Source organism: Rhopilema esculentum, chromosome 19 (genome assembly GCF_057945365.1).
Source record: "Rhopilema esculentum isolate cy_ngs chromosome 19, ASM5794536v1, whole genome shotgun sequence".
Taxonomy (NCBI): domain Eukaryota; kingdom Metazoa; phylum Cnidaria; class Scyphozoa; order Rhizostomeae; family Rhizostomatidae; genus Rhopilema; species Rhopilema esculentum.
In genome coordinates, this window is record NC_142833.1 from 7,134,086 (window position 1) to 7,158,485 (window position 24,400).

Sequence of the window (24,400 nt, forward strand, 5' to 3'; positions counted from 1 at the left end):
CCAACCAGATTTCCTAGATAGCACGTTTAAGCATGACATTAGAAACGAATATTTTGGAGCCTGGAATATTTAGACACGACGACTACAAAACTCACTTCTCAACATGCGCACATCTTAAACTATCATGACGTCAGTAAAGCTAAGCCTTGTCAATTACCTTAATTTACGGGCAAATTTTTCTAAGCAAATCTTCGCTTGATGAAGATTGTATAAAACACTGTAGATAACTTACCGCATAAAATTAATTATTATTCGAAAGAGCCTCCTTGGCAACACGCTTAGCAGATCAATTACACGCTTTGATGATCAGTAACTTCAAAAAGAGATATTTAGTGTCGTCAAATCTCTCGATCTTAAGAGACTTAAGAACAGAAAGCAAATTGCTATTGTATTTTATGCTTAAACTTCGCCATCGACAACCTCCACAAAGCTTGTTTCCACTCACAGCGAGAATTGTCTGTAAGAAGAACCTTATTAAGCTATTCTCTGAACTAATTGCTTATATCTGAATGTGACCAAATTCGTGTCTTGTAATTTAAGAATAGAAATGACTTATACGACATTAACCACCATAACGAATTTGTTTGTAATTTAATTACTATGTTTGCTTTATCCTAAGATAATAAGTTCAGAATTTAAATATCAACCTTTTCATTACAGTATTTTGATAACATTGGTTTACCATTTAACCATTCATGCGTATCAATCTCTGCGTAAACTCCATCTATTTTCCCACCTTCACTACAAATCCAGGAACAATTTATTTGTACGCAATTCTTTATAACGACATATATAATTTTAAAGAAGTTGGAATTAGCTTTAGAGATGAAATGGCGCATTTCTTTATCTTATTGTAAAGCTACTTGATATCGAGGATCTTTTCTTAGCAACACTGTTTTATCACGTGCACAAAATTTCCTTTGAAAATTTACATGTTTCGACCATACCTCCATACCTCGTTTTTGAGGTATTTTCAGCCTATCATAGCAATTTTACAGTATAAAGTCGACCCAGGCATACATCATACCAGTTATACTGGTTTTTAACAAAATATAAAATCCGTGATATTGCACATATTGTACTAACGTTTCATGGGTTTTCTTATCTAAGATGTATCTGAACATGCTTGAAAATCTATGGATAATGAAACTATAGATAATTGTCCTGTATGAAACAGTAAAGGGAATCGGTGTGTAAGACGTTTGCACTTAAAGGCACAGGTGGTCATTCTATATAGATGGCAAATAAATGCTCGATCTTCAAAACTGCTGCGAAACTAAAATGCTTGTCATTTGATTGGTTTCAGCAAAGCTTTTATTTTGTTGATTGGTTTGGACCGAGCTACATCCCTTTCGAATCATCCCTATCAAAAAAATTCTCAATTAACAATGGAAGGAATTAAATAGGGTTGCATTTGGGGATCAACAAAGGGAGTTAGGCCCTCTAAGCCCCCTTGCTCTTTAGCCGGTACAAACAGTTTTAACCACGAATGTGACAGTAAAGATTGTACTCATAAGCTGGACTGTTTATGCAACCGATCAAGTCAGGCATAAATGCATGACGTCTATTTAGTAAAGCATTCAATGAATCTCGGTCTTATTCTGTCCTGCAAGAACTATCTTTTAACAAGCTACATTTCTCTCCTTATTTCTTGTATTGAAAATAATTTTCTTGCAAATTTTTTTTGTACTGCTGGTAAGGAAGCTGATAAATATCTTTTGTATTACAAAATTAAAGAATTGCTCAAGAAAGCAAAAGAATAGCACCATTGCCTCGATAACTAATGATTTTCAAAAATGCGATACTGTTTGTGCGTTGATTTTCAAAGTCTCTGACAACGACGGATATAGGGGACGATTGGAGTCCGTGGTCTCCGCACTTTTAAGCAAATCAAAGGAGCTACATGGAGTTTTTTATTTCAACTACGAACCTATCTCCCACATGCGTCGGAGCCCTTAAATTTAACTCATAGTATTTGCATATAACGGAATTCATAATTTTGGCCTCTCAATTCCTTGATTCAGTTCGAGAGTATAATTTAAATACATTTTACGTACATTATAATTTATATTGAGATTAATTTTAAGCATCCAAATTGCCTTAAGCTCAATCAATAAGCCTTTTGGTTTGCTGCTCAATTTGAAAATTCTGCTTTTGTCAGTTGTTTACTGTGAATTGTTCAAAACAACTGAGGCCGAAAAGCAAGTTAAAACTAAGAATATTGATCTTATTGGAGTTAGAATGAATTGAATTTTGGTAAGAGAGGTACAGAGCTAAAACAGGAAATGACAATCAGTACATAGAGAAATCTATTAGATAAGGAAGATTAATAAATGCTGAAAGAGTTTTTTAGATTAATAGATTCTGAAAGAGTTTTTTTGCATTGCTACTGTTAGTATCTGTTTTAAGAGCATATTCAAGATCCAATTTTACCATGACAGATAAGAATTTATGGGATTATATGATGAATATTCAAAGAAAAAGTAAAGGGTTTATTATCTACTGGATTTAATAAAAAACATTTGATATACATACATATGCATTCAAGCGTAGGAAGGATGAGAGGCGATTTCTATATCAAGTTCAATATCTTTTAGATATTCTATTTAACCTTAAAATCTCCGGCTCTTTACTAAACCTTTAACTTCTCCTAAAGGAAACAGAATAATGCTTGACAACCAAAGTAAAGAATTATGGAATAAGCTTTATTTGATTGGCAGCATATACTTTCGAATGAGGATTAATGATTGATACAAACACACTTTATCAAAAACCTTCTGTGAAGAACCTCATATATATTTTCTCTTTCCCTAATGACAGGAAAAAGTTTAAAAACTTGCTGTTATTTTTTGAGAAACATTTAAAGAGCCTGTAGTTTTATCCAAAGCACCCTTCTTATAAGGTCATTTCAAGCTGAACTAGCGATCCGACCTAAACAAGTTCCCTCTAGAACTTTGAAAAGGCAATTTTGTCCTTGAATATCAAAATTTGAGTTTAAATGTCAAAATCATTGATCAAATTTTTGACTAACGTAACTACTGGTCAGAGTCACTGATCAAAAGTATGGATCAAAATTAGTGATTGAAATTTCTTTTCAAAGTTACAGATCAAAAATACTGATAAAAATCACTGATCAAAATCACTGATCAAAAGTACGGATCAAAATTAGTGATTGAAATTTCTTTTCAAAGTTACAGATCAAAAATACTGATCAAGGAGATTGAAAAAATACTGATAAGAATCACTGACCAAAATCACTGATCAAAAGTAGGGATCAAAATTAATGATCGAAATTTCTTGTCAAAGTTATGATGAAAAATGCCGATCAAAATTACAAATCAAAAATACTGATCAAATCTACACATCAAACATTATGATTCAAAGTTACTGATAAAAATTTCGGATAAAAATTGCTGATTGAAATTTAAGGGGTGGGTTTTTGACAATCGCGTAGCAGGCTCGTGATGGTGCTTTCCCACATTGCGCATGTGCATAGACGATCATGTTACGGGCGAGCTTAGCGCTTTCTACCGCATAATCATCCAGAATTAGCACATAGTTGAGAGCGCAAGCCAAACACACCACTCTACATTCATCTGCGGGACAATTAACAAACTCTTTAAAGATGTGTTTGCCGACGAATTGGCTTCTTTTTGTAGTCGTAACATTTGGCTTGCAGCAGATGGGTGCTGTGCAAAAAAAGCAAGATAAACTATCAAATTCGCCAGTTGGGCCGACAAGCAAAAGCTCTCGAGACAAAATGTCCAGAGTAAGTGGCAATTTATCGTAAGCTTAGTTTTAGTATTTTCGGATTTTGTGTGGACTTATATCTTCCTGACCGGATTATAGTTAGTTGTGATGATTTCGTGTGTTTTTGTGGATTTTCTGTAACTAAAATAAACTTGTGTTTAGCAGCAAGTGTTTCGATTTTCAGACAGTACTTAGCATATGCAAACTAGCATCTTGTCTATCCTAGCAAGGATTTCATTTGGTTTTATGGAACTTTGCTTTTCTTCATTGCTTTAAATAAAAGCTAATGATATTTGCTAATTAGCTTGGAAAGGCTTTATTTACTGAACGAAATTAATCTCTCTCTTTTCTTCAACGAGAACAAAAAATCTTAGGTTTTACTTTCATTAGCATATTGTCCCTTGCAATTAAGCCAAAAGTATGTTTCGAAAGAATCTACATTGTCTTTCCCTTTTGTTTTTTTCTACGATTGTCCTGGCACAAAACGAAAAGACCACTTGTATCAATCTAGTCTTTTATTGCTACACTTGGCAACAGGAACAAATCCGCTAACGATATCGGTCAGAAATACAATATATACGTGTAACTTAGAATTCGTTATACAAAATGAGCTTAATTCCTATACCTCAAACTTCCTTTTCATATAAGTTATGCCTGAAAACTTGAAAACTGTTTTGCATATATCAAAAAAGTGCTGATTTGCTTGCAAAACTTAATCAATCTTATGCCTTTTGAGGTGAGAAGATAACATAAAGAAGTGAATTCCAATGTTAAATAGTATTTAAACTTAAATTTATACCTAAAGGGAAACTGTTTTGAGTCAATGTCATTTAAAGAGTTGTCAGTAATGTCACTCGAAAGAATAGTTGTCTAAAGATATATAGCTAAGAACACAGATGATGTGAATAAATGTTGAGAAAATGTTAAATTTTAAAACAACGAGTTGCATTGTAGCTTTTTTTGTCTTAAACAATGAATACGACTTTATAGAGAGAATAATTTCTAAAGTTTTCTCAAGAAGCAATTTTCGAGAAGATAAATTAATTTTTTTGATATCTTTATTATAAAACTTAAAATTTCTGTACATGAAAGGTCTCAATAGAATAATTGCTGTCTAGCTTTTAAGAAAGTATGTGGCAAAAATTTGCATTTACCAAATGTAATTAATTTCAAGCTAGTCTGCATTCGAGGGCATCACCAAAAATAATTCGTTCTTTCGTTATCATACTTCGAGTGACTGCCAAACTTTCGTGTCTGTACCAATTGCATAAAGAAAGAACAGAATGGCAAACAATTGGCGTGCATAGGTGCACCACTTATCATTTAGCTACATAAGAAGAACTAAAAGTATAGATAAGAGAATACACTTCAGTGAGTGTTTGAAACGAGTAGGGAAATTGATTTGATTTGTTTATCTGTTGTGAAATTTGCTTTGGGGATGGTGAAGCAAAATGGAAACGAAAAAGTAGTGAATGGTTCTTATAACGTATTAGTTACTCTTCTTTAGCGAAGAAAAGAAAGATCTTCTCAAATCCTTTTACTGAAATGAGCAAGTATCTAATAATCTTTTGAAGCAGTTTAGTTTTCTGGTTCATTAACACAGAACAATGCTTGAAAACTGATGCCGAATCTTTCATTAACCACTGATCCATCACAGTAATCTTTCAACTTCCTGCTTTGTACTTTATCTAATTAGCATCAATAACTAATAGCAGTATAACAATGATAATAATTTGCATAATTCATTGAAAAGCAAAGTGGTTTTTGTGACCTGCGCATTCTGATCAGAAGATGATGCATCGAAAATGCCTCAAACATCATTGTGAAAGATTTTTCCTCAAATCTTTTATGTTTTCTCTTATTCCTCCACATGACGCATCATTGAAGATTATATTCTATAATCATTTAATCATTTAGTCTCTTGCGCTCTTTGAATTGTGGGATATTGTTTGATATAACTGGTTGATCCTATTGGTTTTGATTGTGTTGGTAACTGCAAAATCACCGACTGTTATGTTCTTTTTCATAAATTTGCAGTTTTTTTCAAAATGGTTCAAGTATGTTGCTAGCATTGTGCGTTTGATACATCAGTATTCATTGCATACTGAAAAGTCACGCTTCTGTAAGTTCATTTTGCTCAATACCGTCACAGTATTCGTTTCTAATCATGATTATAAAAATACATTATATTAGAGCCGCATTGACTTGTTATCATTTTGTGTCATTTCCAGTTGCACTGATTACACTGATAGGGCTATACTAACCAAAAACTGAAGCCTAATTATACAAAACTGTTCAATTATGCTTTGTTCAAAGCTACATCAACACTTATTCACCTAAAATATCATAAGACTATAACAAGAGTCAGCTTTATTTCTAAAACTATTAAAAAAACTAATTATCCCAGAGAAAAGCTGGATATCGAATTTCCTTATACTGCTTGTGTCTTGTCTCATTAAATAAACCAACGATGTGTCACCATTAATACACTCTGAATAACGGTCTCTTTTTATGAGACATTATCCGGTTGAGTTGAATGCCAGGTTATCTGTCAAATCTATTATCACTCCTTTACCCACATTGAACTGAATTGAATTAAAATTCAAATGGAATTTCATTTAGAATTCTTTTTTATACTTTGTAGAAATTCTTGCCTTCCTTATAAAGTTTCATCTGCCAACCTCCTTTGATTAATTGACATGTGTCAGTGAATAGTCTAACTTCGGAAGGCTTACGATAATTGGCTCAACTAGGATCTTCATTCCATTTAGATCTGGTTTCTATTTGTTCCCGATTTTAATATTGAATTTACATCCGAACTAATAGAGATGTCAATATTCGTTTTCGTAATAAGGCCGTTTGAAACCACGTTTTTGTACAGCCTACTTGGATAAGCTACCAACCTTACGATTATCTTACAATACAATCCTGAAATTGAAACATGACATGGAACTTTCTCGAGGATTGTTTCAAAGTCTTAAATTTTGATTAGTGCGTGTATTTGCTGTAGAAATTTCAAGCAAAATTTGATATCATGAAAGATGGTGACACACCTGGGTTGGGTTAAAGTATCTTATCAAGCTTTTCTTGAGAACTCTAACAAAAAAGTCAGGAACTTGTACTGTATCATTCATTAAGAGGTCAACATTTAGTAAAATTACTCCTCATCAAAAGCAAGTATCACAAAAAATTGGTTTCATATAACACATAAAATCACTAATATTCAAGGTGTGAAATATATGGTAATTTGCAGAGTCACCATTTTTTTAACTTTTCTGAATACACTCGAAACATTTTAAACAAATTATTTTTTATCTATGCTACACAAAGGTCCATTATGCTCTGAGATCTGTCAAAGTGCGATTTTTCTGACATTCGTTGATCGTGAATTTTGGCAATTTTCGTAATTGAAGCGATACAGTTAACCGCACTCAAATTTAGGCCAAATCCGAGTAATCGCGAAGAGGGCGCACATCCAGGGTCTATTTTCTAGTGTATTAATGGTCAACTCTTTATGTCTCGATATGTTTTAGATGACACTATTTAATGGGCAAACTGCCATCTTCTAAAATAAGCATATAATAAAGATTTTAATAACTAGCTGTCTGGCAAATATAAAAAGGTTCAGGTTTTATCATCAATATTTTTGATATGTTTGACTGAAATTTTTTATCTCTGACCGCCAAACGTAACTCCTGTTGAATGCAGCTATCATCAATTAAATTCTCCAAGGTCCTCCTGCCACAAGCTTTACGTTACGTCAATGCTGTTCCTATCCCTGAAGCATTTATTGCCACAACAAAAACGAATTGAAAGTGAGAATTGCCAAATATAGAATGTGTTAGATGTTCAGTAAGATGCCGTTTCTCAGTTTGGTTTTGTGGTATGAGTGCCCAATGATACCCTCTTATGTTTTATTTAGCACCCAATTCAAGCCTTGTGAGGCACTTAAACTTGTGTAAAAAGGTTACAAGAGGTTATGATTTTATTCCTTGTGATATCATCCCTTCAGAACAAGGTGACTGATGATTTCAACAATATCAAGATTAATTACTTGATATCTGACCAAACGATTAATCTTAGCCACATATTTATCTTATATGAATTTTACCAAATGTTGATACATCCACGAACGAATTTTACCTCTTTAAATCATATGGGCCAGAGAAACTATTGATTTATTCTACAGTTTGTGACATTTTATTGAATGCATGATCTGGAGCCTTTCATTTATGTTTATTAGAAATGCAACTTTGCATTTTGGTGTCCATAATCAAAATATGAACGTCAGTAACTTTGATTCAAGTTAAAATTTCCGAAAGCATTCATAGAAAGACTTTTTTTATTAATTAAAATCTGCTAAAACATTTTCCATTTTTCATCAAATGACTTGAATCAGCCTAACCAAAGGTGGAAGCGCCGACTCATTGCATTCGGTGGGACAAATTTATCTCAAATTATACCGTTTCAGTGTAACCGTTCTCATAAAATATAAATTGCCCATAAAATGTGCGAAGAAAAGAACGACAAACGAAAGGCCACTGATCTACAAACTGACAAAATTACATAAACTAATTTACTTCCTTAAAATTAAGTAATTTTTTCCGGATCAAATGCTAAATTTTGTTGATTTTTTAAAATTTTGTTGCTAATATGCTTCAGTTCTATTGGTTTTCTTTTTTAAGCCTAGACATTTTGTTTACATAGATATCAATCTTTCATCGATCTGATTTCAAATTTTGGCACTTTAAAGGGAATTTGCTTACGAATTGAAGAGTGCACTCCTAAGAGTGTTGTAGAAGAGACACCTTGGTCTACGTTTCTAATTTGTATCTGGAAGATGAACACGCGAGACCCTACAAATGTGTGAAGCAACCCTCCGTCCTGGAATCAAAGAGCATGCGTATTAATAACTTCGTTCCAAGTGCATGCTCCTACACTCCAGGACGGAGGGTTGCCACATTCATTTAAAACTTTCTCTTTTTTGTCTCCCCAACAATTTTATTATGTCTAGCTGGCCTTCTGTTTATAGCAAATATGAAGCTCCTAAGTGGCCCTAAAATGCACTCAATTATGCTAGCTCGCCTCAACTCGAAACAGTATATGGAAAACCCTCTGAAACAAGGCAATCTGGATATTTCATTGTTAATGATGTTCTTTGTAGGGCTCTGGAAATCCTTCGACCACTGTAGACCCCTACCAGACTTGGCTCGCATTTATAGCCAGTCAGGAAAAGGAACAGAAGGAGGGCGTCAGAGCCAATAACCCTCCGCGGAAGAGACATAAGTCAAAAGGCCAAAGATTTGTAAGTCCAATTCATTAATTTCAAATGTTGAGATCATGAATTGTAGATTTTTGTTCTGTTTAGTCACTGCTATGTGCAAATATCTGTCAAGCCAATACAAAAACCTATGTAAAAAACAAAAGCTCGGGCTGTTTCGAGACTACCTTCTTAAGAGTATTTGTTATTTGACGCTATACAATAAATTTTCAAGATGTATAGTATATGAAATATTATCCTTTCTAGTCCTCAGTTGACGGAATACCAGGACCCCCAGGACCACCTGGCCCACCAGGGCCTCCCGGAGCTCAAATCACAGAAGCATCGATGATGGCAAGGTTCAGAACACTGGTGCAAGGTAGTTAACCATAGTTACATGAAGTACTTTAGATGTTTTTTATGTATGCGTCGGCCATTTACATACAATCATTCTTGAAAACGAGCGCTCGGTACAGAAATTCATGTTTTCCTATTCTTTAAACCTGGTTTAGAGATACATTGAAAAGTTAGCCTTCATCTTCGAGCTGTGAAAAGGTGCTCAAGACAGGATTTTGTCAAGTTTAATGATTTAGAATTTAACTGAATGTAGCCTAAACTTCAGCTTGTCGGCAAAGAGAAAATCGGATTGATTTACGTAAAAAACATACCACAACCAAAATATTTCTTGTTGATGTGGCAAAGGAAGTTTATGCAATGGAAAAATAGCTGTCAGTAGTATGGTGTTATGGAATCGAAGTATTTGATTGATACTTAGATCACATGCTTAAATAGTATTAATAGCAGTATGAGAAAGTTATATAGAGACATACAATACGAATCTAGGAAAAGCATTTTTGGATTTCTCTACATTGCGTGTCTCAGCCCCTCACTCAAGACACTATAAGTAGTGTTCCTGTTTTTTGCACCCTCAAGCAAATGTTAGCAATTTTTAACTGAAAAACCAAAATCTTAGCATATAAATCTGGGTACATCTATTGGCAAAAATTGAAAAATTGAACTGTCTGAGAAGTCCTTTCATTCTACCATTGAGCAACAAACAATAGAATTCACCTGATTACCCAGTTTTTACTTTAATTATTTTCTAGAAAGTGCAAGCAGAAGAACTCAAAGATTTGCAGGTCAATCGTATGGCTTACTGGCAGCAGGTGTTCCTGATGTGTTGTCGGGTTTTCATATTGAACTGAATAAGAAGACAGAGGTACCTAGGAAATCCACACTTGAACTCAGAAATTTCGAGGTGAATCTTCACTATTATTTGAAAAATTGAATGAATCTCTAAAGCTCGAATCCCTCATAATGCTAGATCTTAACTTTATCGATTTATTAGCTTTGATTGGTAATTCATTTATTTCTTGTCGATTTATGATGACACCCAATGATTCATTCCTTTACCATTTGAACACACCTTATTGGTTTTTCCATTAATGTATTCACTGGTTATTACTCTATCTATATCAACTGGTTTATTGAGCCATTTATTTGGATTCCTTTGTTAATAATCTCTTTACTTTATTAATCCCATCATCAGCGCTACAGCTTTATAACTTCCAAATCAACTTCGAAAGAGATAAGACATTTAATCTACGTCTTTAACATGGTTTTAAGATTCCTCTAGCCCTATTCGTACAACCTTAAGGTCAAAGAGAAAGTTGAAAATCTCGATTTGCAGGAATTTTTGCAATTCTTAGCCTTTTTCTGGATTTTACAGATTTGACTGTGAATCTAACTGGGTTTGATTGGAGGCTGTATGTTTACAGCTGAAATCGAGATTCAGTTTTTTTTACCTAAGACTTAATCCTTAAGACGGATAACAATATCCTTCGCTTGCTCAGTTGCTCACATAATGTGTTTTTTGCCATTGACTTCTTACAATACAAATGCAACATAGATTGATAGATCCTCACTCTTTACTGAAATGTCTTTTAATTTATATTTTCACCCAGGCAAAGAAACACGGGACCTTTGTTCGAGGCAATCGAATGAATCTCCTTAGTGGCAGGTACACAATACCACACACGGCAGTTTACCAGTTTCAACTTTCTGTTCATGTTGCAAGATCTACAAGAGAAACCAATTTGTTGAGAAAAGACTTTATAACTGCAATGATTTGCATAAATGGCAAATGTGACGAGAATGCGTAAGTCTTTTTGTATTTATGCACATAATTTCTCAATATCATGCCCTCGGGCTATCCAAGAGCTTTTATAGGCATGGGGCTGAGAGAAAGATGGGGTCGTTATGACATCATTGAAACTGTGATTTTCATTGTTGTTGTCAATGTTAGGAACTTGTTATAACTTTTTGGGCCCCTCTCAGCTGGGGACTGGGACAATCTGCCCCCATGCTCTCCCTCTCTTTAGGGCCGTGTATGAATATCTAGTTGTTCACAAGCCAAACGTTTAGGGGAACAGTTATCGCTGATTCTACCATAATTTAGATAATGTATATGTTATTATGGAATTGAATATAAACCAACAAGATTTGATAGTTTTATATCAAAGAAAATCATCTTATACTCATTGATTGATTGATTGATTGATTGATTGATTGATTGATTGATTGATTGATTGATTGGTATGATTTGACTGATTGACTGGTATGATTTGATTGATTGACTGATTGGCTATTGTTGATTAACTGATTGGCTAATGTTAATTGACAGATGGCTCAAGCCACTTTTGTATCTGTCGATTGCTTTCAATAATAAATAAACCTTTATGATCAATATGGTTTTCGTGATTGAGAGTTAGTTTTCGCCTAATAAAATTCTCTTTGATCAAATATTTCATTTTCTAGGAGTTCCACCTAAAAATATCAGATTGAAAGCATCATATATCCATTGCCGTTTAGAATGACTTGAAACGTAATCACGTTTAAAAGGTGTCATTAACAGTTCATATGAGAATTAAAATGATTGGCGTGCTTTAATTCTTAATGCATTAAAGTGATTGTTCATTTTTTAAGGAGTCTTTCAAGCACTTCAGGATTGTCCAGCAATAGCCGGATATTTTCAGTTCATGCTCAAGGCATCCTTCTACTTATGGTAAGAAATCAATGATATTTTACTGAAATTTAGCAAAAATGGAATTTCATTCATCATGAACTACTTGCTGTTAAGAATCAAAAGTCCGAGTCCAGAAAATGGCTTAATTTTTAGCTCATTTTTGTCAACAGTAGGGACGAACCATCGTTTGATATTAATTTAACAATCTAAAAATCATTACTCAAAATATGTTTTGAACATAAGAGGGCTGTAATAGTGTTTATCAACTCTGCTTTTTCTCTTCAAAAAAATGCCGAAAATTGATTTTAATTTGATATTGGCTTAAAGGCACTATCTCCCAATGCATTTCGCTGGCCATTCAAACTTCCCATTGGTTGGACTACACAATAGGCCTATTGTTACGTACCAATTCAGCAACGTAAGACTAGTTCTCGATCATAAATGCGATGTAAAGCCTATAATCAACTCTGAACGGTTGTCTGACGGGACATAGGGCCTTTAAATTTCGCTAAAGCAATGATTGAAACAACGATTTCCTAATAAATTCAAAGAAAGAAAAATTTGCTTTGACAAAGATAGTAAAGTTTTTTTCAGATCTGTTTTGTTTTTCAGAAATTTGGTGAGGAAAATCAGGAAAATAAAGTGGTTGTTGAAATTTTGAAAACAACACTTTCAAGATAAATCTTTTAAATAGTGAATAACCTAATACATGCTAAGCTTGTATAGCCAAAATTTAATTGTTATCGTTTTAGGCCGGACAGCACGTATCAGTACACATCGAGAACAAGTCAAACTATCCTGTCATCATTCTTAATGGTTCGGATTTCTGTGGTATATTACTTGGAACGTGAGAATGCCACAGCAAAACAACACCAGAGCGGCTACTTGAGATTCTGTTACAGAAGCTACGCTTTATTTTCCCGTTAATTGATGCTATCTTAGCAAAGGATTGAGTCAGCATTTTAGTATCGTATACCAAGCCCAGAACAATTGCAATGAAATTGCTCTTTTTGTGATCACATATATCGAAATCGATAATAATCAAAAATCAGATTTCTTCTTTTCAAGCATAAGTCCATTCTACTTTGCTATTACAGTATGATTGTCTGAATAATCGTACCAAAAGAATAAATTCAATAATCGCACCTCTAAATTCAAATTTTAAACCTTTCCAAACATTCCGATAAAGCAGGCGATAAAGCAGCTTTTCTTTCGTCGGTTTTATAAACATTAGCCGGTCTATATATTTTAAGACCATAAGCAGTATTCATTCATACAAAACATTGCATATTTTTCTTACTATTGACAATTTTATGATATGTTAGAAACTAATGTTCTAAAAAACAAACCTATTTACTAAATTGTTCTTATGTGTTCTGTTGTCAGTTCACTTTTTGTTACAACTAATTTGCTAAGCAGATCATTGAAAGGGCCTAAATGCTCTACTCAAAAAGCAAGCAAGCAACTCTCCAAGTTTTTCCATACTGACTCAATTACCTTTAATAGAAAGCGTTTGAAGAAAATTTTATTTACTGTAGATATGAAATTTTGTTTATCTTGTAAGCCAAAAGTTTGGCCACTGACTGAGAGAGACCTCTGTGACGCCAAGTGCAGTGTTGCCATGTACTGTGATGTCAAGTTCTGATGCTGTTTTGGACACACAAAGAAATGTTATTTCGTATTAAAATATGCTTTAAAAGTAGTTTAATGTAATTGTATTCCTTTATTTAACAGTAAATTTGAAACTTAGGAAAGTGATTGTAAAAAGCACACAAAGTAACCTTTTAAAACGTCTCTTTCTTCTAGTCTTTCTTTGCAATTCTTGTATGCATATCAGAGCAAAATAAAACGTCATTAAAAAGGAAAATTATTTTGCCCAGTAGAAATAATCGAAGACATATATCAAAAGCAATCAAGACTACCTTATCTATACTTATTCTGTTGAAAGATCGATTTTAAAAACTCACAACAGTAATCAGAATGTCACAAGCTTTTAACAAATGATTTATTTCATCGAAAAACGTGCAGTTTTATCAACATACAATTTTACTAAAAGGCTTCTCCAGAAGATGTTCTAGTAAATATATGTAAGTTCTTATCAAAAAATCTTCTTTCATATGAACTGCCAAACGTTAGGAGTACTGTCTTTTTATAAAATATTTTTATTATCAATCGTTTATGATTAATGAGGTTATGAATAATCTAAAACTAAAAAAAGGATTAAAATTTTTAGATAATGCTATCTTTGATTTTAGAACAGAGAAAAAACTAATAAGAAGAACACCTTTAAAAATAACCATCACATAGGTTTAAATAAGCCAGCAGAAGGTACAAAACTTTTTGCAAGGAGGTGATTTACCGGATAAATTTATAGGTTCCATTCTAAAAGTAATTGTAGAAGTCTCCCCAATAGTCTTGATTCACCAAAGAAAGGACTTGGAAATATTTTGATATAGATTATCGAAGTTTTTTTTTAATTTGAAAATCAAGCCATCAGTTACATATTTTGGTATCAAAACATTAATTTTTATTAGTCATGTTTGCTATTTTCATGGTGCCTTCAAATAGAGTCAATCTTATTTTGAGGTCTCACAAACCCAACAAACTTTTGGGCACGATATTGGCACTGTACATTAACTTGTAAGAACTGAAAAAACGTTAATTAAACCCAAGTTCATTCCTCTCTTTTCAAGCCTTCAAGATAAGCCTTCTTGTCATTTGCGCAAATTTGTTCCTACATAAATTACTATCACGATAAATAGCGCTGCATTAATTAGTTGTAATGAGGTTTTGTGTTCCCAATCTCCATATTTTTGTTTTGTGTTCCCAATCTCCATATTTTTGTTTTGTGTTCCCAATCTCCATATTTTTGTTTGCACTTAAATTGTCCATATGTTTAATGCATTTGTTGACCGAAGCAAAGACAAAAATACTAAATTGGTTGATTATTACTAGGTGTAGAAAAAGCTTATTTGGGAAATTGAAAAGGTTGCATCTTATAATTGAAAAGGGGTTCAATGATTTTAGGATAAAACAGATTGAAAGTTATAGTTTAACACTGAAAACAAGTTTCCAATGATTAATTTTTCAGATATTTTTTGGAAAAAGATTTTGCAGAAAAAAGTTGATTTGTAGACTGGCAAAGTTTTAGCAAAACACCAAGTTAAAAAATGAATATAATATACTGATTATATACGATTAGAAAATGGTAAAATTTTGCGGCGCTACATAATATTAGTCCAAACTTTATGCTATGCAGAGAGAAAAATTCAAAATATTTCCAATCTGTTTTACTGGGAAAGTGTAAAAAAGCCACGATTGTTGTCTTTAGTAAAAATATATATAAATTCTGCAAATGCTGAAAATTTGGTTTTATACATTAAACATCATTTTGATCTGTGACACGCTGGAAAAGGCTCCGAAAATGAAACTGTTTTGTAATATTGCGAAATATACGATTTTTATTGCTAAAAATCAAATCTTGTGGTCCTGAACTAACATGATAACACAAAGTTGCATTTTGTACAGTATTGTACTGTATTTGTACTGTATTTGTACTGTATTTGTACTGTATTCTATTGTATTGTGCTGTGTTGTTCTGTATTGTGTATTTATAGTGTATTCATAGCGTTAAGTTTTGGAATATTTGTAATGTTGGGTGTGGGGCAACTCGATAATGTTATGTTTTTCCTCCATCTCAACAATGATAAATTTATTTTGTATTTTTTTTATTGTGATATTTAAGATTAATAACCATGTTATTGATAATTAATACATAAGTCTTTCTTTGTTTTACATGAATTCATCAAAGAAAAAGGTAATTTTGCGTGCACCAATATCACGATTGATTTTAATAACAAGCATATTGAAAATGAACAAAGGAGATGAAAATATTTCCAACGTAATCATTGTCAATTACTATTGTTGAAAGGCACAGGTTATAAACTTTGAAAAACGTAAAGATTAATCAATCGTACTATGAAACTAGAAATTCACTGACAAAGTAAGAAAAGTGTCATGATGAAAATGTAGTTTCCTTTTTGACTGAAAAGAGTTTACTTTAGCATCCAAAGTTGGTTTGCCACAACTCTAGTATTTATAAAGGCCATGAGGCGATTCACAAAAAAATAGGCATGTTTATAAAGAATGGTTTTTTAAAAAGTTGAAATTAGATTGAATTGGATAAAATACTTAGATCATCCAATTTGAAAAGTCCTTGTTTTAGTATGAATGCAATTGCTCAATGTTTCTGAACATCAATTCACAATGGCAATCAGTAGTAGTACTATTATTAATCCTTTCATAGAAGAGGTTTTGGAATAAATTTGCCTGTTTATGTTGAATTTTATGTAAAAAAATTATTGATCTTAAAGTTAAGACTTAAAGTTAAAATAGTGATCTTAAAGTTAAAATAAATTTACGTAGTCGTTATTTGAAAACATTTTTAGCGGTACAAAATTTGAAAATGACTTTGAAAAAGCAAATATTTCACAGCATACAGAAAGCTTCTGAGTATGACACTTCTCGTAGTATAAAACGTCAGAATAAAGTTCCGAAAGAACAAGCTGGGAAATATATACTCGAGACGAGTTGTGCATCGAGACATTTAGTCATTATTTAAACAGTATCATATTTATTAGAAGCTATAACAGAGCTCTTCGACCCTTTTGATTCACGGTACAATTCTTTCATTGAAAAAATCACGCAGAAAATTGAAGGCAATCAAAAAAGAGAATTTGTGGACTTTATTCACAACATAAAGTGTTTGAATAAGATTCAAATAGACACAAAGAAAAAGTACTTGGTAATGAAAAAAACATTTTTTTTACTAACTGCTAATCCTTGGAACCTGTTTTGACGAACACAAAGTTAATATCCTGGCAGGAATTGAAGAAAGAAGCGATTTTTCAATTTCTAAACCAATACGGTGAGGTTGGGGAATTTTTCACGACACACCAAACAATATCTCACGGTACACTAGTCCGCTGCAGCACCGTGGTTGAACAATACTGGGCAATTAGAGTTGGTTAAAAACGATCAAATAAAAAAATGAAAAAAGGAAATATTTATCTAAAACTCTATGATTAACCTTTGCTGAAAATCAAGAATTTCGAAAATTGAAATGACAAAGCAAGAATAGGTAGGTACTTTTGTGTTTAATGTTTCATTTCATACTTTATGCAAAAATGTTTCAAAGCGAGAAACGTATGAAACAGATACCAGAAGCTATGCTCAGAACATGATGGAAAAACAAAAATGACTTCAATTGCTTTTGATAAATTCTTAAAATCCATAATCTTATAAATGCTATAAAAAGCCAAACACTTTAACATAATAAAATCAATTTTCGATAGCTTAAGAGGCAAGGCACAGTACTATCAGAATTTAAAGAATTTGGAATTGATTACAAGGTTTAACTTTTTAAGTGCACACAAGAGTGACTGTAGCGAACAAATTCATCCTTAAATATTAAAAATATTTCATGAACCATCCTTTAAATATCCGTCAAAATCCTTCAAATAATGAACAATCTAAATACTGCACCAATCCAAAGATCATCTTTACAGCATGTGAAGTAGACAAACATACATTTTGGGTGAGAATTGTTCTTTGAAAAGTCATTTATACAATGTGATTAATGCTGTAATGTGAAAAACTCCAAATAAACCAACGTTTTTTTTATCATCTAAAAACTATTTAAATAATCATCCACATTATCAAAAAGTCTACTTAAAAATTTTACTTACAGCGAAAGAAATATTTTATAAAAATCTAATGAGATGTTTATTGCAAAGCTAATAAGATCAAAGTTGTAATGAGAACATGAAGAAAAGGGATTAACCAATAAATTTAAATTTCAAACAATAACATTGAAGAGTTGCATTCATAAAACATCATATAAACACATTAAATTTATAACCATGGATAAATATTTCTTTGATTGTATTTAGCTTACAACCTGATACAGTAGAACCTCACCAAAAAGAACTTAAGCTTTTATTTCATAGCGAGCCTGAATAGAATCTAATACTTAAGAGATGTCATTATAAATTTCAGTCTAGAAAGTTTTTAAAAGGTTCTTATCTGGGGAGAAATGTTTGAGCAAGTTGAACATAAAAGGCATCTTTTTTGGAAAATAGCCCAAAGGAAAACATGTTGTTTTCCCTACCATCGACATGAACAAAAAGTGATCAAATCAAAAATTACAAATGCGCATCCATGAAATAAGCGCGAAATCATTTGCTATATTTAAGACCAATTTTTAAGATTGTCTGCATTCTGACTAAAATTCCAAATTATAAACGCCTAATTCAACATTTGAAGCTGATACTTCAAATAAGACCTTAAAGGTGACCTTTTCCAGACCTAACCTTTGTTCAGGCTCTTGTTCAAGACCTCAAATTTCGGCCTAGAGGTTCTTAAAAAAGCAGATTCTTTCGTGTGGTTCTTAAAACCAAGTTCTTTCGTTCGGCTAAAGGTTTGTAAAAAACCAGGTTTCTACTGCAGAACAATTTGCAAGGGGACCAGTGGCCGGGTGAGCAGAGGGTGGTTTTTAAGGAGTTTGATTTTTTTTCTTTAATTTATATATAATTAGTCATCTTTTATATGAATTCTTCAGAATTTTGTCAGAAAATTTCAATATTTACCTTACCTAGAACATAGATGGCTTCTATTATTTGGAATGTTGCTAAGAGAGGGTCCATTAAAGTCCGTATGTAGACATGCGTCGTAAAGAGGACTTCTTAATATTGAAGTTAACAGCATCTTTTTGTGCAACTTCTGCTAGATATTTTGCAAGGAAGATTAAAAATGCTGGTGAAAAGTGTCGGCTAATGCGAACAAATCTGGCAGTTGTGGTTATAATTGGTACGTCCCTAGCAAAGATCTTGAATGGGTCCCATTCGCCCCATTCACTTTTACCTAGCAACTCGCGCGAGGCCTATATGAGAAAATTTTACAATCATAAGAATATACATGAATAGCAACAAAAACCTATATATTAGAACTTTAAGACTGTTAAGATATCACTTTCCAAATTAGAAGCTTTGGCTCTGGTTCGCTGGCAGCCAGTTTCATGAAGAATTCTAGCCCTGATCCAATCTTTTGTTTTCGTCGTAAATCCACGTATCCTCCACCAACGCTTACAACGTACATAGGTTTCATGAGAAACTCACGCCGACTTTCGGTGTCATTACCTGACACGGAGATTAGTGACGCATAATTGCCTTGCTGACTTTGCCTTGTGATCTTGTCTCTGGCAAGAGAAGCGCTTAGTTCCATTTCCGCCTCAAAACTGGTTGCACCAATACCGGATAGTGAGCTGGGATTCGATTCCCTATCTTGACCAAGCAAAGGTGTATAAACTGACTCAGGTTCCACTTTGTCATTAACATTAGATAGATTGAGATTTTGAGGTTGTGGGCTGGCAGTAGACTTGGTAGCTGTAGGCAGTGTTTTGGAGCTTGGAGTGCTAAAATTGCCTTGCAAAAAGGGCATTTGATTTCTTCTTGCTGTTTGGGAAGTCCAAGGTTCTTCTTTGGCTTCGGAGGCAGCCTTTGGGAAAACATCACTTTGGCTTCTTGATTTGGTTGGCCCTTTGTTTTTTTCTGTCTCTATCTCTGAAAACGAAGTTAACCTCGTGTCCCTGCTTTGCACTGAGCCTACATCAACATTAACTCTACCTTCAATACTCATATTAGTCTTTACGTCTGTAATTTTGATAAATATTGGGCTTTTAACGTCTCTTGCGACCGCCTGAATGTCCTCCTCTTCCTGACGTTCGAAATCAAGCTCAGGCTCTTCTTCATCTGGAAGATCAGGGAGGGGTATATCAGCTGCTCGTACTGCCATCGGAGCTGATTCCGCAGGCAGCTGTTCTTCTTTCATGGGAATAGCTTCACCAGATTGATCCTTTAAAAGAAAATACAGACTTTAACTAAAATCATGAAATAAAAAAACCAAGTTTGAATAGCACTTTAAAGGCTCCCCTGCAACCAGCATACCTTGTCTTTTACTCGAGGAGTTTGGACAATATTTGTTATTTTCATGCAGTATGATATTAGGCCGGTCTTAAAGATAAAGTTGCAAAGCATGCCGGTTGCGGAAGAGCCTTTAAAGCTAGGTAGATAGCTCTACTAGAACCAACAGTATTCTCTTGAAACATGACGTCACCAGTCATCCTGTACTCAAGGATATATTTGCAAAAAACGAACAGCATACCTCGCCTGATTCAAAAACAACCTTATTCTGTTCCTCAATGCCTTGCCTTTTTTGTTCATTGCCATTCTTTTCTTCATCAGCACATCCTTTATTATCTGTTCTTACTTTGTCATCATTGATGCTGACATCTGGTACCGTTGCCTTGAGGTTTTCATATTCTTTACCAAGGCTTTTGTCCCATTCCTTTGACCTTTCATACAAAGTTTTTGCAGGCAGTTCAGGAAGAGGCTCATTTTTATACTTTTCAACGACATCTTCAGGGGGTTCTTTAACACCTGTCATACTGTCTTCCTGGGTACTGTCTTTTATTTCACCTCCCTGGGCTTCTGTAGACGAATCTTTAGCGTTCCCTTTCTTCTTCACAGTTGCATAAGGAGCAGTAACCCCTTTAGCTGCTGGAATCGGCTCTTCATAGCCAGAATTAGTTTTCTCCACCATTACAAACCCAGAACTACTCAGAGACCTCTCAGAAGATTTTTCAGCTGTTTTCTCCGAAGTCTCTTCTTGCAAATCGAAACCTGCAAAATTTCCTAACATCTCAGCGAAATTGGTCTCAGCAATTGAAGGCATGGCACCTGGAGCATTAACCAATTTGACTGTCCCTTGTGGGGCTTTGTTTGATCCATTTGGCTGTCTGATCTCAACTGAAAATCCTGGTCCATTTTTCTTCATTCTGGGTGGAACCGCTTTAAGCTTGTCTTCGATGAAAGAGAATTCTGTATCAGAATCCATTGACTCGTCACTATTATAACTTCCTTGACAATCCTGCATTTCCAGCGTATCAGCCGAAAACTGTGGATCAATGTTTTTGACCTTATCTCCAAATGAGCTCAACCATTGTTCATAGGCCGTTTTTTGTCTAGTGCCTTTGGTTTGGTTATTTTCTTGCTCTAACGCGAAGTAATATGGCTCGTTGCCAGCATCGGACGGCGTTTCAGTTCGATTTGCAGCTCCATGTTCCAGGTAAGGCAGGTTAAGGCCTGTAGCTGCTTCATCAAATGGATCAAAATAGAACAAAGAACGTGCAATAGCATCATCGCTTTCTGTAACATAAAAACACAGTGCCGTCAAATCTATTACATTCAATGAAGATATTTCTAAAAATTGAGAAGTCGCTAGTATAAACCTGCGTGGCTCGAAAACAACCAAAACTTTTATAAACTTTGAATTTTAGTTTTGTTTCTTCAAAATGCAGGCTAGTATACCAGCTTCAACGTTTGAAAAACTAACATGAGTTTAATCGGTTCTGATTTTCAAACTTTTTATTATCACCTTAGATAATTTTCTCTTAACGTTTAACTGACGAGTTTCCCAATGAGTAGAAGAAGAATATCTGTTGCCATTTAAGGAGCAGTAAAATTCATCAAACAAGTGAACAGCAAAATAAGCCGACTTAAAGACCATAATGCAATACTTCAATATAAGAGATTGCTGCAACAAGGATAAGACTTTACATGCACAATATAAGGTCAAATAAGCATCACTTACGCCCTTTTGCAGCAGCCCTTGGTTTGAAAGCTCTCTCAACCCTAAACGCGTGCAAACAGCGAACAGCGTTTTCGTGGCCGTGAAACGAGACGCATGGCTTGCCTGATACTTGAGGAACACCACCAAGACGAGGCAAGGGATAAGTTACAACGACGCCGATATCAGTGCCAACCCAGAGCAATCCACCTCGTGCCATCAGCGTTGTGATGTAGGCCTTGTCGATATTCAGATTTTGAATTTGGCAATCAATATCTAAATATAAAAGGATAACAGGTGTCACTCAAACTGAAACTAGTGAAACTTCAGCCTTGTTCAAGCCGTTGCGACATTTTACTTCACGACGTTCGACATTTGTGTCAGGTGGGAATGTTGAGAACGTTTGGAAACTTTTTAAATGCTGAGGTGATGCTAAGCGACGTTCAAAGATGTTTAGCGGTGTTCATAGATGTTTGGCGATGTTCATAGTAATTTAGTGATGTTCATAGATGTTTAGCGTTGTTCATAGATGTTTAGCTATGTTCATAGATGTTTAGCAATGTTCATAGATGTTTAGCAATGTTCATAGATGTTTAGCGATGTTCATAGATGTTTAGCAATGTTCATAGATGTTTAGCAAAGTTCATAGATGTTTAGCAATGATCATAGATGTTTAGCAATGTTCATAGATGTTTAGCAATGTTCATAGATGTTTAGCAATGTTCATAGATGTTTAGCGATGTTCATAGATGTTTAGCAATGTTCATAGATGTTTAGCAAAGTTCATAGATGTTTAGCAATGTTCATAGATGTTTAGCGATGTTCATAGATGTTTAGCGATGTTCATAGATGTTTAGCAATGTTCATAGATGTTTAGCAATGTTCATAGATGTTTAGCAATGTTCATAGATGTTTAGCAATGTTCATAGTAATTTAGTGATGTTCATAGATGTTTAGCGTTGTTCATAGATGTTTAGCTATGTTCATAGATGTTTAGCAATGTTCATAGATGTTTAGCAATGTTCATAGATGTTTAGCGATGTTCATAGATGTTTAGCAATGTTCATAGATGTTTAGCAAAGTTCATAGATGTTTAGCAATGATCATAGATGTTTAGCAATGTTCAAAGATGTTTAGCAATGTTCATAGATGTTTAACAATGTTCATAGATGTTTAGCAATGTTCATAGATGTTTAGCGATGTTCATAGATGTTAAGCGATGTTCAAAGATGTTCAGAGATGTTGACCGATTTTCTGTATTTTTAAGTTATGTTGAGCTATGTTGAGCGGTGTGCAAAGAATTTTTTTTCGTGCACGAATACAAGGATGTAAACGTGCATTTCACATCAAAATGTTGCAAAAATACGTGTAATATTCCTCGGAGAAATCTTAAAACGAAACTAGAAGCCGGTTTCATAATACCAGGCGGTGTGACAGATTGCAGTAAAAATCAAACCCAAAAGCATTTTCCAAGACAAACTGCAAACTGAGTTGTTTTCTATTCAAACAGTATAACACAACCTTCCAAGTGATTAATATACCTCGAACAGTTTAATAGCTGGAACTGGGTCAGCATTGGCCCTTAATAAACCTAGCTTCGTAAGTCCTCGAATAAGCCTCTTGAAAAAAATTTCACTAAAAGAATTTTTCCGGGGCTTATTCGAAGGGGGGAGAGGGCTTTTTCAAAAGTGGGGGTTATTTAGGAGCAGCCAAATATATTACCATGATAAATTTTCCTCCCATATTTGAGGCTGCTCAGTATGCTTACAAATGAAGATATAGTTGGATAAACCTATTGTTGTCCATAAAGGTTTATTCGGAGGAGGGGGATTTTTATAAGGTTGGAGCTTTTGCGAGGAGTGATATAGGTTGAAACAGGTCTGTTTGAGGCTCGGTTTTAGGTGTCAGTTGCTTTCTTGTTATTAGCTTTATTCACGTCTGCGTCAGCACTCTAAATGCAAAAAAATTAAAAAGATTTCTCGAACTTACCATTTCGCATTCTCTGTAGAGGGGTTGTCACACTAAGACTTTGAATACATTCATAGTTTTCATTATGGTATAAATGCAAAGTTGGGCTCTTCCGCTGTGAAGCCCAAACTCCAGATCCGTAGCTTACCAAATGCTTCACAGGAATTTTACTGTTTTCTCCTACATATATTTTGTGCTGTAAAGAAAGGATAACAGTCTTCGGGTAAAATTCTGTGAAGTGAGAAGGAAGTTCGCAATTACCCTTTACTGTTCCTGCTACCCCTAAAACTGGATCAAAAAGGTTATCACGTGCACTTTTCACAGTCATTTTCAGTGTTTTTTTAATCAAACTCATATATACATTTGCTTATTGAGAATGGAAAGTGAGTTGAATTGCGTTTTGAGTCGCGCTACTTGTGTGAAATAATGATAGACTGTTAGAATTTATTTTTGACTGAAACTGTACCAACTACACAAATTGCAACTACCATTTCACACAACCAACTACCCAAACATATATACATATATACATATAACATATACTCTACAGCAGGATCAAACAAGTAGATCGGAGTATGGCATGTGACTGATCTGTGTAAGTCACAAGGTCTTGCATTAGTTACGAAATTTAAAACTAGGGATGATGAATCAGATAATAAAAAGGTCTCTTGTTATTCCTGTTGCCTGCAAAACAAACTCTTATTTCAACATTT

The 24,400-nt window shown here is 34.0% G+C and overlaps 2 protein-coding genes across 7 annotated transcripts in view; one reads left to right on the forward strand and one right to left on the reverse strand.

Moving 5' to 3' along the window:
• The window catches only part of LOC135688056 (adipolin), a 55,059-nt gene extending 41,180 nt beyond the window's left edge, over positions 1–13,879 (forward strand). For 4 of the 5 annotated variants that reach the window (XM_065204753.2, XM_065204754.2, XM_065204752.2 and 1 more), the window contains exons 4-9: positions 8,915–9,055; positions 9,278–9,389; positions 10,117–10,268; positions 10,975–11,168; positions 11,996–12,074; positions 12,788–13,854. In XM_065204753.2, the coding sequence (XP_065060825.1) occupies positions 8,915–9,055; positions 9,278–9,389; positions 10,117–10,268; positions 10,975–11,168; positions 11,996–12,074; positions 12,788–12,886 (777 nt within the window). In that variant the 3' untranslated portion in view covers positions 12,887–13,854. Of the gene's footprint in view, positions 1–3,391; positions 3,770–8,914; positions 9,056–9,277; positions 9,390–10,116; positions 10,269–10,974; positions 11,169–11,995; positions 12,075–12,787 lie in introns of those variants that run through there. The other variant, XM_065204751.2, reaches the window with a different exon arrangement.
• A 2,946-nt stretch (positions 13,880–16,825) lies between these two features.
• Positions 16,826–24,400, reverse strand: part of LOC135687951 (uncharacterized) — a 64,013-nt gene continuing 56,438 nt past the window's right edge. Inside the window, exons 24-27 of one of the 2 annotated variants that reach the window (XM_065204585.2) lie at positions 23,709–23,883; positions 21,744–21,995; positions 20,256–21,298; positions 16,826–19,946 (exon numbers count right to left, since the gene is read on the reverse strand). In XM_065204585.2, the coding sequence (XP_065060657.2) occupies positions 19,053–19,946; positions 20,256–21,298; positions 21,744–21,995; positions 23,709–23,883 (2,364 nt within the window). In that variant the 3' untranslated portion in view covers positions 16,826–19,052. The remainder of the gene's footprint in view (positions 19,947–20,255; positions 21,299–21,743; positions 21,996–23,708; positions 23,884–24,400) is intronic. The other variant, XM_065204584.2, reaches the window with a different exon arrangement.